Source organism: Crinia signifera, chromosome 2 (genome assembly GCF_055691185.1).
Source record: "Crinia signifera chromosome 2, ASM5569118v1, whole genome shotgun sequence".
NCBI lineage: Eukaryota > Metazoa > Chordata > Amphibia > Anura > Myobatrachidae > Crinia > Crinia signifera.
In genome coordinates this window covers 212,390,187-212,405,757 of record NC_139218.1, presented here as the reverse complement: position 1 = coordinate 212,405,757, position 15,571 = coordinate 212,390,187, and the positions used below count along the sequence as shown (strand labels likewise).

The 15,571-nt window shown below is 41.3% G+C and overlaps 1 protein-coding gene across 1 annotated transcript in view; it reads left to right on the top strand.

The window, feature by feature from the left end:
• COL9A2 (collagen type IX alpha 2 chain) overlaps positions 1 to 11,496 on the top strand; it is a 64,571-nt gene extending 53,075 nt beyond the window's left edge. Inside the window, exons 27-32 of the mRNA XM_083173668.1 lie at positions 1,366 to 1,398; positions 1,485 to 1,631; positions 1,818 to 1,872; positions 6,756 to 6,944; positions 7,267 to 7,344; positions 7,471 to 11,496. Coding sequence (XP_083029794.1) covers positions 1,366 to 1,398; positions 1,485 to 1,631; positions 1,818 to 1,872; positions 6,756 to 6,944; positions 7,267 to 7,344; positions 7,471 to 7,667 — 699 coding nt within the window. The 3' untranslated portion in view covers positions 7,668 to 11,496. The remainder of the gene's footprint in view (positions 1 to 1,365; positions 1,399 to 1,484; positions 1,632 to 1,817; positions 1,873 to 6,755; positions 6,945 to 7,266; positions 7,345 to 7,470) is intronic.
• The last annotated feature ends 4,075 nt before the right edge of the window (positions 11,497 to 15,571 follow it).

Sequence of the window (15,571 nt, the reverse complement as noted above, 5' to 3'; positions counted from 1 at the left end):
ACTGGTCAGAGTAAAAGTGGCATACAAGGATGCACCCATCGGTCTTAAAGAGTTTTTGGCCAGTATGTATGCAAAGCAATGTCAGGGTCATTAGGTCGACATGGGGAAGGTCGACAGTCAAAAGGTCGATATGGGGTTTTTCACTTTTTTTTGACCCGACATGTGCCGACAGGTGGTATTTCACGATCCACCATCCACTAGGGCATGGTGGGAGAAATAAATAGTGTGCCAAGCGTAGCGAGACACTGTGCCCGAAGCATGGCAAGCTTTTTTAGTGACCATGTCGATATTCGGGACAGAAACCTGAAAAAAACCCATGTCGACTTTTTGACCTTCCTCATGTCGACTTAATGACCTTGACAGCCTAATGACCCTGTCGACCTTCAGTCATGTCGACCTAATGCTTGCCGACTTAGTTGCTGTCTATCCAATAATCCATACCCCTTTACTTTGCCACTGACATAAACCATTTCTTCAAATATCTGGCTATAGGAAAGTAATTGCATTCTGTATTTCATAAGGTATTGCACAAGTGCATTGTAACATTCTTACATGTTGTAAAACAAATTAACCAAGTTCTGTAAATGCAGCGGCAGTTTACCGGAATAATGTTTTGTTGCAAAATAGCTATTTCTAGTGATCATTGTGCAGACACAATTCATTATGCAGATTTTATAGACCAGAGCTGGGAGGACAAATCCATTCTTCTGTGTGCTGGAGTTATGGTAGGACTGGGAATGCTTAAGGCTAAATTCCAATAAAACCTGAGGCATTTTGCAGTCAAATGTATAATGAGAAAAATGATTTCCAGAATACATAGAAAAGTTTGCTTATTGCCATACTGTACATACAGTAGTTTATTTTACAACATTATGCAAAGGGAAATTAGATACTGTACCTCATAGCACCCATAATATTAGCCCTATGGAAATGCTGTGATTTGCAGATGAAGGTGCCTTTCTTTTTACATCTGCAACATATTACTGAGATTAACAAGATAGATCCACAATTCAGGTAACATCCAATACACAATACACTTAACATTCCAGAGAACAATACAATACTGACAGCATTCCATATAATAGATATGTTTGTGTCTGTAATATCTGTATGTGAAACAATATATATAGATAGAATAGTGTCCCCACAACTTTTTTTCCCCTGGAGACCCCACAAACCTTAATGAAAGCCCTGCCCTCAGGTCCCAGCTTCTTCAGTTGTAGCGTGATCAGCTTAATGGTTGACCAGGTACTGGATGTATGAATCCATAGACTTATTTCATATGATTCCAATTATATCACAGAATTTCTATTTTATCTCTGCTGTATGCTTTTATTTGGTTTTCAATTTGTGTGTCTGTTTTAGGGGGAATCTGGTGAACCAGGTACCAAAGGACAGGTAAGTTTGTCGACATAGATATATCATCTCCTCTATAAGTATCAAAGACTTCAAACTGTTCAGACTGTTCTTGTGTCTCTTCATAGCAAGGTGTATATGGGGAATTGGGCTACACAGGACCATCCGGAGATCCTGGCCAGCCTGGAATTCAAGGATTAGCAGGACCACCCGGCCCACGTGGACTTAATGGAGAGAGGGGAGTCCCTGGAATGCCTGGACGGCCAGGAGTTGCAGTGAGTAGTGTCAAGAAGAAGCCAATATAAAGGAACAATGAATTAATAAACATGAATGTGGCTGTTAAAACTGTATATAGCCAGACAGTCACATCTAGAATGGGGTAACATATCATCTGATCATGTAAGCAAATTAACACATATTTACAACATCCTTCCTGACAATGTTTATATATGTTTTTGCAGGGAAGAGATGCTTCGGATCAACACATAATTGAAGTTGTTTTGAAAATGCTGCAAGGTGAGTACAGAATGAGAACAGACAGATGACATAGATGCAGTTTAGTGTACCGACCAGTGGTTTTTACTGCATTTTCTCATGAACTGAAGCCCATCTGCCAAGGTACTGCTGCAGAGAGAATCACCAGCTTTTGCCTATAGAGGTCTAAAGGCTTCTCTCTCTGCAGCGCTGTCTGAGGGATCTGTCACAGATCCCTCCCAGCATGCTTTGCGGCCAGCGCCATCGCTCTACACATGCCCAGAAGGACTCCCGGGTCCTCAGACCCGGAAGTCCAGGGACCGGACTGTATGGCAAAGCACAGCTCTTATTGCAAGAGCTGTCCTTTGTGTTACTAAGTCCATATGTCAGTGCATATGCGATTAGTATGCATGAAGTAGCATGCTTCTTGCCCAGTGAGAGTTCATTCTGTTATACATTATAGATGGGTGGGGGTACATTACCACTTAATATATATTGTAGTAGGTGTTAAGCTTTCATATACAGTGTGTTTATACATTTACATGTATATATATATATATATATATATATATATGTGTTATGCGTGGCATTCTTATTAGTAATTTTTACCTATAAATTAGAGATACATATACAATACAATCACATTTACTGTTGCAAAGCAAGTTCCAATATAAAAGTCAATACAAGTAAAATAAGCTAAATACTGTTTCAAAATAAAAAGTTTCAAATGGGCAATAAAGTTGTTATTAGCCAATAAATAATCAGTAAACACAGAAATATAAGAAATCTTAACAAAAGATGGCAATAAGTCTGATCCTGAGCAGGATGCAGTGCAGATAGTCACACAAATGGCCTATGTTTTCAGCTGGATACGTGTCTGATTAGCTAAAAAGCTGTACAGCTCATGCATCCCATAGTGTATATGGGGAGTCGCAGTAGTGATTAAAATGCATGGTCTTCGAAATGTATTCAGCATTCCTGTTTGGAGATCGGGAGGTGGCTACTCCCAGAGATGCGCTGGACTATAGGTGTGTTGCATACCTGTTTGCAAACTAAGGGCCTAATTTATGTTTGCACGCATACAGTATGCTTTAGCTAAGGGTTGGTCTATAGCTATGCAGGCTGGACACAGCAGTAGCATGCACCATGTCTTTGTATGTACGAGCTCGCTGCTGACTGCAGATACATTCCCTGAATACGGCCATGATAAAAATGTATTCTGAGTTATTGGATTAACCTGATCCTCCTGGATCTACAGTATATGGCTGTCCATGTACTGGACCTTGTGCTGACTACATGAAATCCTTCACACTTGCCTGGTAAAAGTTTTCTTTAGTTTTGTGATGGAAACAAAAGAACATCCATTTTGACAGGCACTATGGGCGACATGTAATAGGGTGCAATTTTTTAGACATGTGCGATTTTTGGTCAAAAACGTCCGAATTCGCATGTCTTCCAAAAATCACACATTTAATAGGATGAGAATTGCAGTAAAAATCGCACTTTTTGCTGCGAACTTTGCACATTTTGACCTGGTGAATTTTGGTCACACTTCAATTCGCATCCAGATGTTTTACCCTTATAAAGTATACAACTCACAAATGTAATAGGGTGCAATTTTTGGTAAACATTACCAAAAATTGCAAAAAAAAAATAGAACACTTCCTGACTGGCGAATTTGACAGAAACATGCACAGATCATTGAGATCTGTGCGTGGTTCTGTCTTAAAAAATGTGCAAAAGTTCAAATTAAAAAAAATGCAGTGGGGTCCCCCCTGCTGAGCATAACCAACCCCGGACTCATTGAGCCGGACTGGTTCCAAAAATATGGGAGACAAAAGCGTAGAGGTCACCCAAATTTATGAAACAAGCCCTGGACGGGTGGACAAAAAAACTGGTGGTCCCCTGTATTTTGGAACCAGCACCGGGCTCCAACAGCCCCTGGTGTCATGCCACAAATGGGGGACACTTTTTACCTAAGGTCCCCCGGCCATACCATGTGCACTGTGGCTGGTCAGCCCTGGAAGGATGAAGCCTGGGCGGGAGACCCCTTTATTGAGGGAGTCCCCGTTCCCCCAGGGGACCTTACTTAAAAAAGTGTCCCCCGGCTGTTTCTTAACCCCTTCCCGACATTTGACGTACATGTACGTCATGGTCGGGAAGTACTTCCCGACATTTGACGTACATGTACGTCATGACTTCTAACTGTCACTGCGTCTAGAGACGCAGTGACAGTTAGGTGATGTCTGCTGTCCCTGACAGCAGACATCCCCCCTCGCCGCCCAGGGGGGGCAGGGGTGCCCCCCCAGGTCGGCGATCGCTGTGATTGGCTGTTCAAATCTGAACAGCCATTCACAGCGTTTCCTGTGTTACCGGCGGCTAAGCCGCTCGGTAACACAGGGATCGGTGGTGATCGGTGCTGTCAAGTACAGCACCGATCACCACCGATGTGCAGCCCCCCCTCGAACCCGCCGGGCACTCACCCGGCAGCAGCAGCAGCTCCCCCGGCTCCCCCGGAGCGTCTGGAGCGCACGCAGCGCTGCCCTCCTCCCCCCTCCCCCCGCAGCAGCAGCAGCAGCATCAAGCTGCAGAAAAAGTTAAAAATTAAATATATGCACTGAAAAAATATATTTATATATATATATATATATATATATATATATACACACACATATATATATATATATGTGTGTGTATATATATGTATATATATATATATATATATATATATATACACACATATATATATATATATATGTGTGTGTGTGTGTGTGTGTGTATATACCGCACCGATTACCACCGATCGCCAGCCCCCCCCCCTCCCACCCGGCAGCCCCCCTCCCTCCCACCCACCCGGCTGCCACAGCGCCAGCACCCCTCCCACCCCCCCGCCAGCCGCAGCGCCAGCCCCCCTCCCAAAGCTGGTGACTAAAATGGGGTCACTTGTGGGGGGGTTCCACTGTATTGGTGCTTCGGGGGTCTTGCTAATGCGACATAGCACCCACCATTCATTCCACCACCAAAAATCACTCCTTCCCTTCTGAGTCCTGCCATGCACCCAACTGGTATTTTTTGGTCACACGTGAGGCATTGCCGTACTCGGGAGAAACTGGGGCACAGATTTTGGGGTGCTTTGTCTCCTTCATTCCTTGTGAAAATAAAAAATTTTGAGCCAGAACTGCATTTTTCTGTAAAAAATTACATTTTCTTACACAAAAATGCAGATCTGGCTCAAAATTTTTCATTTTCACAAGGAATGAAGGAGACAAAGCACCCCAAAATCTGTGCCCCAATTTCTCCCGAGTACGGCAATGCTTCATGTGTGACCAAAAAATACCAGTTGGGTGCATGGCAGGACTCAGAAGGGAAGGAGTGATTTTTGGATTTTGCAGCACAGATTCTGGTTGAATGACCCCCGAAACACCCATACAGTGGAACCGCCCCACAAGTGACCCCATTTTGCAAACTACACCCTTCAGGGAATTCATCAAGGGGTATAGTGTACATTTCAAACCCCCCGGGGTTTCACCAATTTTGATACAACTGAGCTGTGAAAATGAAAAATTATTTTTTTTCATTTTCACTGCCCAGTTGTACCACAATTGGTGAAACCCCTGGGGGTTTGAAATGTACACTATACCCCTAGATGAATTCCCTGAAGGGTTTAGTTTGCAAAATGGGGTCACTTGTGGGGGGTACCTAACTTTTAGCATCTTATGGTGCCTAGAAACCTACATTGTGCCTAAAAAATAATCTCATAAAAAGGAGGCTCCAAAATCAAGTAGGTGCTCCTTCTATTATGAAGCCTGTGGTTTGGTCACCGTGCACACTAGGGCCACATATAGGATATTTATGAAAACCAAAGAATTGGGGGAATCAATTTTTAGTCACATTTCTCTAGTAAAATCTACTGTGTTCCTTAGAAAAATGTATTAAAATTGCAAATCTGCAAAAAAAATGAAATTTTGAAATTTCACCTACACTTTCTTTTAATTCCTGTGAAACACCTAAAGGGTTAACAAACTTCCAAAATGCTGTTTTGAATACTGTGAGGGGTGCAGTTTTTGAAATGGCATCATTTATGGGGGTGTCTCACATACAAGTCACTCAAAGTCACATCATAACTGACCTGGTCCCTAAAAAAATCAGAGTTTGAAATTTTCTTGAAAATTTGAGAATTTGCTATTCATATTTGAAGCCTCCTAGTGTCCAAAAAAATGAAAAGGAGGTTGAAATAATGATTGCAACATAAAGTAGACATATGGTCTTTGTTAGTTATTAACTATTTTGAGTGGTATGTTTATTTGTCTCACAAGCAGAAAATGTGACATTTTGCAAATTGCAAAATTTTCCATTTTTTCATGACATTTTGGTATTTTTCACAAAAAAACACAGACTGTATCGACCCAAATTTACCACTAACTTGAAGTACAATGTGTCACAAGAAAACAATCTCAAAATCACTGGGATAAGTAAAAGCAAAAAAAAGTTATCCCCACTTAAGTGAAACATGTCAGATTTGAAAAAAATGGCTCTGTCAGGAACGCAAAAACTGGCTCTGTCAGGAAGGGGTTAACATCAGTTGGGCATGTGCTAAGAGGAAGCTACAGTATCTAGGGTTTATCTAGGGCGATCCCTGCCGACACCAATATTGGCAGCAGTGGGTTGCCGGCATCAGCAAGTGCCAACACATTTGTCGATGCTGGCAGAAAAGGAAGCAACATTGGGGGTGGGGGGGGGGTTGACCGAAGAGCATGGAGTCATTAACAGAGGACCCCCCTTGTCTATACATGTGATATCTTTTACTATGTCATCTAGTGTGTATGGGGCCTAAGATGACTGCAACTAGTGTTCATCCATGTTATTATATGTTGAATAATCTACTGTAGATCATTAAAAAAAAATTGTTCTTGTCTTTAACAAAGAGAAACTGTCAGATGTGGCCGTCAGTGCTAAGAGAGCAGCCCTAGGTGGAGCTGGCATTATGGGACCACCCGGACCACCTGGACCACCAGGACCACCTGGAGAACAGGGTCCCCATGGACACGTAGGGCCACGTGGTATCCCAGGCATAGTGGGTGTCATGGGCCAAATCGGAAACACAGGACCCAAAGGTTAGTTCACTTTAAGAACATATTTAGAGGAAAGATCACTACAAAATGTGAAATATACCGTGACCATGATATGTTTATTAAGAATAAGTTTGTAGAGTAAAGGAAAATAAGGGCCTTGAGTATGTTACCTACAGTAGAAGGCTTTTGGTGTCAAGTGAAAATAAAAGAGGGCATTGGAGTAAATTAGACTTGTGGAAGTGTGTAATGGGTTCATTTAATTAATAAGGGTATGATAGATAGCAAGTTCTTATTTGTCACTACTATTAGTGAGGGCATAAAGGTGACTAAATACAGATAAGGGTGTTTCTTTATACACTTATAGGAAAGCGAGGAGAAAAGGGAGACCAAGGCGATCAAGGTCGTGGACATCAAGGCCTGCCCGGCCCTGCTGGAATTCCAGGTAAGACTGTATTCTCAGATGGTTGTTTTTCTAAGAAAAAAATAAGAATTCCCAGGAACTATAACTGTTCAGTATGGGGAATCTGATTCTCACACTAATACTATATGTCATGTTTATCTTCCTCAGGTCTCCCTGGAATTCCTGGTCAGGCCATCAATGGAAAAGATGGAGAAAGAGGTCCAGAAGGCGCAGCAGGAATACCTGGCCGACCCGGATTTCCTGGGCCCGCAGGCCTCCCAGGATTTTGTGAGGCAGCAGCATGTTTGGCAGCATCTGCATATGCTCCAGCCTCTCTGACTGAACCTGGTGCTGTCAAGGGTTAAATATCCCACTGTTCCTTTTTAAATACTCCCCAGGACACAAAACAAACTGAAAAATTCAAAGTAACATGAAAAGGAACCCATTCTCTGCTGCATGGGCCAACACCCCAAATACATCATTCTCATTCCAAGGGTCCATCCAGCAGTGAGGAGGTTATTGGAATTGGTACAGCCAAAGGAGGAACAAGAGAAAGAAGTTCTAACACCCTTAAACAATGTGTTAGCCAGCCTACAGTGCACAGGCAACCACTCCTCCTAAACACTGATCTCAACACCATCCTTTCAAATCCACATGTTGTGGATAATTGGGGACTTGTTGCAATCCTTTGCTGCATTCAAAGAAGATATAGTCAGTGAATCATAGCCACCATCGGATAGATAGCAAAAATGTGTACACGTGTGGCATATTGTGCTGGAACACCTCAGTAGATTCCTTTATCTAGAGGACCAGGCCAGAAATACAGTTTTCACTAAAAATGTGTGTTTTGACTTGTTTTGTGAACAAAATTGAAATATAGTGTCATAATAGGTATGGTGTTAAAGCAGACCTATGTTAGCTGGTCAAGAGGCGTGGAGCATTAACGTGTTCAGGTTATTGAAGTGATAATGCGCAGGTCACACTCACCTTCATGTAAATAAAGGACTCATACTCACATCTCCAGCCAGGCATGTAGTAGCAATCACCTTACAGATACCACCCATAAAAAAAACTATTCACCAAACTCTGATATCTGTGATCCACTTTTTCTCTCTCCAGGGCTTAGTACATACTGTAGATCCCATACTACCAATCAAATGGCTCTTGTCATTATTCAAATAGAGCCTGTAACATGGCAGGAGCTGATTGGCTGGTACATTATATCCCTCTAACACTCTCCAGGCTAAGTACACCTTCCCCATTGTCTGATATTTATTGGTATGTATGAGCTTCCAGTGATCCAAGTTTAAGAGGCGCAATAGCTCTGCAGATGGGACTTACTTGCTAGTATTTGCACAGATTCTAAACCTAAGAACCTACTGCTTGCTCAGTCAAATATATCCATACTTGCTTACTCTTATACTTACCTTCTTTCTGTCTGTCCCCTCTGTGAGAATCATATCCTTATTGCCTGCCCCTGCAGTGCATTTCATCAAACACAGGGGACAAAACTTATTAAGTGAATTATACCCCTTTCACACCGAACAAATAACCCGGGTCTGACCCAGGTCACTGGTGCTGTGTGAAAGGGCCTTTTGAAAAATCCCGGGTCCAGCAACCGGATTGTTGGGTAGTGTGAATGGTTAACCCAGGTCAAGTGTCCCAGGTCCCGTTCACACTATAGGGATGAGGCAGCGACAGCTACAAGTGCTGCCTCCTCCCCCAGCCCCCCCGATGATGAACCACCCCTCCCTCCAATGACGTCAGCGACCCGGCTTTTTGCCGGGTCGGTTCGAGGAGCTTCACTTCGCAAATGCAGAGTCGCTCTCAGGATGGACCAGTGTCAAAATCCCGGGTGTGACCAGGTGTTTGTAATGTGAAAGAGGTATTAGTGAGAAATGCGTCACCATCTTTGGCCTGTACATTTTATTACCAGATGGGCAAGATGCAGAAAGGGGTTCCTGATCTCCCGGAAGTTCAGGAAAGTCCTCTTGAAAACAGAGTCTCCAAAATTGTAAACATGTTCTAATGGACTCTCGTAAATTATACCCACCTAATTTTCAGACGAATCATGTCATTATAGCCCTAGCCCGCTCTCTGGGATATTGTACCACAAATTACAGCATTACACAGGGGAGGCCCGGCTTCCAAAAATAGGCAAATATGATTATATCATATTTCTCTATCTAGGGCTTATGTCATATATGGGAGGACAGTTAGAAAAAATGGTGCACAAGGTAAAAAAAAAGTTGCAGATAACAATAGCAAGCAAATCCTGTCATTTTCCTGTTTAAGTTATAAAAGGAAAGCAAACATGGTTGGTTTCTATGGGTTACAGCAACATTTTCCTGTGCACCAGATTTTAGTAATGTCCGCCAATGCCTCTAGCAAAAGCAGCTTTGAACCTATCCTGAACTGTGAATTACAGTATACAGATGCAGGGGTTAGCAGTGTGTGCCCCAATATTAATTTCTTGCATGACTTCTCACTGAGATTTGGCTTTTCTTGCATCATGTCACAGGCGTGTGTCTCTTACGTATGTGCTTGCTAGGATGATAACATTCTTTTTGTTTTGATGTGTGTGCTTCCTGTTTGTGCGTGTACCATTTCTTTCATTTCGCTGTACACATATGTGTTGTTCTTTGCAATTTTGGCTGAAATCTGTGAGTAATTTGTTGTGTTGTTTGATGTAGTACGTTCGCATTTGTTGTTGTTAGAGTTATATGTTTGTCCTGTCTGCTTGCAATATTATACATTCCCCTGTCTTTGTGTATATAGCTATGACTTATGCTTGCCTGCATGTACATGTTGCACCCATGGTATAACCTAACAGTGTGTATTCTCCATGTATTGCATTTATCTTATGGGCCAAATGTAATAGGGTGTGAGAATCAGAAAGTGAGAGATATTGGGAGAGTTTTTAAAGTGGCAATCCTTTACACAGAAAATCCAGTCAGATTTGCCATGTAAATGATTGGCACTTTTTAAAAATTGGGAAAACTCTTCCCAAATCTCTCACTTTCTGATTCTCACACCCTGTTACATTTGGCCCTATGTCTCAATGTCAGTTGTGTGTTCTTCATATATGCAATGTGGTGCTTGTCCCTTGTGTTTCTGTCATATATATATATATATATATATATATATATATATATATATATATATATATATGTGTGTGTGTGTGGTACATTGATCTGTATAGGAACTACCATATGAAATGATAGTGGTGCTTGAGTAACCCTCTCCATTTCCTCACATAACTGAGACATGCCATGCATAGACAAGGTTTTTAACAATACAAATACTTGGGTACTCAAAGACCTGCAGGGATTGTACCTCTGCTTTGTATGTACCTATTGTCGCTGTTAAAAAGAAGTGTATTTATGTATATATGTAAAGTGCTACATGCCCCTTGTATGTCTTTGTTGCAATTATATGTTTTTATATGTTATATATGTCTTGTTCGCTTGTTAATATACATCATGAATGTATTAAATCAGCCTTTGGCATACATCCAGCAGCTGTTCTAAGTACATACAGTAGGCCCCTCTTTGTATGTGTTTCTATATGGTAATATATATATATATATATATATATATATATCCGTTGTGCTTGTTTGTGTCCCTACTATTGGTATAGTAGGCTACATGTCATTCATGTCTCTGTTGCAGATGCTTGTGTCCTTGGGTTATTGTTGAACATAGAAGTCCCATTAGTTTGCATGAAATTGCTTTAATGTCTTGTTACATGTATATGTCATGTTTGTTTGTTTGTGATGCTTACAGTATGTGGTGTGTTGTGAGAGAGATAAGAAGCATGCTCACTTTGTAAACCATCTATCTGTCCATATACGCTGCATAATAAGGAACCATCCGCTTATATTGATTCAGTCATGATTCAAGAAAGTCATTAATAATGAAATACAGTAAATGAATGATGGCAAACCCATCTAGATATAGGTACCGTATAATGGGTCTGATAAATGTGTATCTCTTGTAAACTAATGTGTCTGTCTTATATATGAATGCTAGGCATAGCATAGGGATAGATATAGGGCTTATTTTGTGTATTAGTGGGGCTCTGGGAGAGATTTGTGTCCTTGTATAATAAGAAGGGGTGTCTGTGTATTAGAAAGAGGGCAGAACTATATGTCTATATCAGGCATTCCCAACCACGGTCCTCAAGGCACACCAACAGTGCAGGTTTTAGTGATATCCAGGCTTGAGCACAGGTGACTTAATTAGTATCTGAGGGATTCTGATTAAACCATCTGTGCTGAAGCCTGGATATCACTAAAACCTGCACTGTTGGTGTGCCTTGAGGACCGTGGTTAGGAATGCCTGGTCTATATAGTGTTTTCTAGGAAGAGAAGGAAGGATAGTCTTTAGGTGGGTCAGAGGAACTGTATTTGTTCTTTACTTTTCTTAAAATGTATCACACGTTAGAACCTATTGTTTTATATGTTTGTGTTTTCTAAACACTGCACATTATGCAATTTTACCTCATCATATTTCCTTTTCTAGTTAGCCAAAGTAAATTGCAGGTGATATGCTTCTGACAATGATTTGGTTTGTTAAACTGTAAGTGAAGTGTATCTGTGTTTACTTTCTAAGCCAAAATAATTTACCCGCCTGTGGCTGTGTGTCTGTCATACCCTTACCAAGTACACTCTGGCCTGAGGTGTCCTGACATTGACAAGCTTTAATGTTCCTCCTCATGTAAATCTGTGTAAATGATTATTTTATAAAAAACTGAAAAATAGTTTTTGCCTAAAGTGAAGAATAAAGCAAAGTTGGGGTGTAGATGTCCTGCGTCTTCTATGCGTTTTCATTTACACAATGTATGCAAGTAGAACCAATGGGAATATTTACTAAAGGTCAATGTAAAATCAAAAAGGGGAGGAGGACAATCTAAATTTGATGTGGTTATGGGACTGCCTGATTGTGCATTACCTACTGAGGCCACGCTACTTCTGCTGAGGCCACGCCAAATAACAATGTCCAAATTACCAAATGACAATGTTGGGAGGTACATATGTATAGATTAAATACGGAGTACATAAGATAAAATGTAAGCCAATGAAAATGTAATAAAACAGGTTTATGTAGGGGAAATTATTTTGTCAGTTACCAAATATATAGCTGGAAGTTGACCCATGTGGAAAGGAAAGTTACCAACTTCAAAATAACCCTAAATATTTATAAAAATAGCTGTGCCATTCTCATAGCAATTCAATGTCCCTATGTTTAAAACCATATAAAGGGGGGTATTCAATCGCCGGCGAACACCTCCCCACGGGGGAGGTGGTCGCCGGGCCCTATTCAGTGCTGTCTTCCCCGACAGCATTGAGCAGGGTTTCTCAGCAGAACGAGCCTGACTTCACTAGCTTTCAGGCTCGTTCTGTCAAAAACCATGGGGCCATGTAACTGTAGTGTAATTTCTTGTGCACATCAGAATAATATGTGAGCACATCCCAGAGACAGAAATCAGAGCCTTTCCTTCTTTGTATGAAGACTAATAACACTGGGTCTCCTCTCATATTGATTATAAGACAAGATAGACCTGTCATACCTTTTAGTTCCTACCTCCAACAATGAAATGAGTCTGCTCGAGAAAAAGCAGCCTCTGGTAACTAAGGCAGCCCACTGCAGCCTCACCTTCCACCTACAAATTACAGTATATCATCATTACTGGCTCAGTGCCACTCTCAGCATACAGTACTCACAGGTCATCTTTCCCATTTCCCATCACTGAGGGTTCTCCTCTGTAGTCAGTACCACACAGGCGCTGAGAATGGATGGTCCATTCGAGAGGGCAGGGGAGAGACAGATCAGTTCTAGGCTTCTCTGCACTGCTTGTGTGGTAAGGTGGTTGACCCCTGGGAAGTATCAGCCAACATCAGAAAGGCAATGTTGGGGTTGACATTAATAAGCGGCAGCCTCAATGAGCATGCAGGTAAAATATGTACATGTGAAATAAATACATTGCAGTGTCACAATGAATAATTTACCCAATGAGAAAATCTGACTCTTTAATGATGCAGTACCCATCATATATATATATATATATATATATATATATATATATATATATATATATATATATATATATATACAGTACATGAACATATTACATTGCATTGCTCCTATCCGTATACATGCGTACATACATACATGGATGTTATGTTAAATAAGAATATCCAATGCCTGATAGTATCTATCATGACCTGCACTCCCAGGGGAGTGTGGATATAACCCAATATAAGGGAGTATCCTAAATGTTCTGCGACAATAGAAATATATGCTACTAGTTCAAGTGCTAGTGGAGTTTACAATCTAACTACCCACCAAAAGCACCAAAAGCACTGCAACACTTTAGTCATGAATTCCATTTAAGGCATATCTTGTAACAGGGGCTGTTCTGACTCAATAACCAGGCTGTAAATGTAAGGCCTTTAAGACAGTTCATCTGTGTATGTCTATAGTGAACCAGTACTCACACCAGGAGACTTTGTCAGACAGTGTCAACTCAACTGAAGAGGCATGTGTGAAGAATCCAGATGAGGGTTTATTTCAAGCTGATATTCTTGTAATAATGCACAAAAACAGTAGGTGAAAAGATAATAATTTGCCAGAGCTCAACAGGAATCAACTGAAGGTTAAGATGGCAGACATACAATGAGATAGAGATGGGAAGAAGGCAGGGCTAATGACATCAGAGCCCTACAGGAACAAGGAAGGACAATTTTCACAAGAATGCAAAGCTTTGCAATAATAACATGACAGTAACTGAACAGCATATAAAGACACATACTTCGTGGGACATGACACTCCCCGTCTGAAATCTTTAGATTTCACGATAATTCAAACATAATAAAGTCATTTGGTGAAGTGCAGAATTGATCTTGAGACCTGTAAACAAAGAGAACCTGCAACAATAACAGATAATTATAAGAAAACATTTAGTCTAAATCTTGTGACAGAAGTCCCAAGTGTCAAACCCATCTTCGGATTGGGGAAGTCGCAACTTGCAAACACTTCCACCAACCCACACTGTAATCCAAATAATTAGGTGTCGATGGTATGATAGCTGGAAGTTTGTAGTAAATTTCTTCCTATGATTAGCTGAATCTAGTAGCCAAGTTCGTCTTTATGTGACATCTTCTTTTGGGAGAAGAAGCACTAATTCAGTAATTGGACGGAAGAAAACTCGGACAGAACCTCCTTTGGTGACTTTGACTTCCACTTTACGAGTCTTTCCATCGTCGCTTGGGATAACCTTGGTGATAAGTCCCATTGGCCAGTCATTGCGATGGGCCTCTTTGTCCTTTAAGAGGACGAGGTCACCGATCTGGAGGTTGGGTTTTGACATCTGCCATTTATGACGACTTTGAAGCATGTGTAGATACTCTGTCTTCCAGGGATACCAAAACACATTGGACAGGTGTTGAACCTGTTTCCACTGGCGCCTGTAGATGTCATTGTGGTCTAAGATTTCAGAATGAATTAAAGCAGCTCCAGTCTTATTGGATTTTGCTATACGACCATCCACTCTTAGCAATTTGTGACAATCCATTCCTGGGTTCAGTTCATATAGGGTGGCTCCCTTTGTGATCTTATCAATTTCTTGACAGTATACTTCTTGTTGTACACACTGAATGAGAAACTCCTCTGCATGTTCAGGGTCTGCAACTGTTTGTTGTAGATTGTTTGGTAGTTTCACTCTTGGCAGGCGGAAGGGTAAAGGTGTAACCCAGCTGTTGGAATCATCTTGAGTGAAATCTTTGTCCATTATCTTGAGAAATTCTTTGTCTTCTCTTGCATATGCTAACTTGTTATCCTCACTTGTTGAATTGAAAACTGTAAGTCCAAGACTGTCACCCCGAGACAGGACTATGTTCGTATTATTGTGATGGTCATGCTGTAATTTACTGCTACCCAGCTTCTCTTTCGCCCAGTAATGATGTGGGCATGGCTGAAAGTGAGTGCTGCGACCATTTGGCAAGAGGTTTGTCTTAAATGAGGAAATCTTGGTAGGCGGCTTCATTTTGTCCATACAGACATTGCCTATGATAACCCAACCTAGATCAAGGCGTTGGGCAAACGGAGCATTATTTGGTCCATTTATATGTTGACGCACCTTATGTACTTGGAGAATGTCTCTACCGAGTAGAAGTAAGATCTTTGCATTCTCGTCGAGGTTTGGTATTTCATTGGATATAGGCCTTAGGTGAATGTGATGAAGAGCGACCTCTGGTGTGGGAATCTCT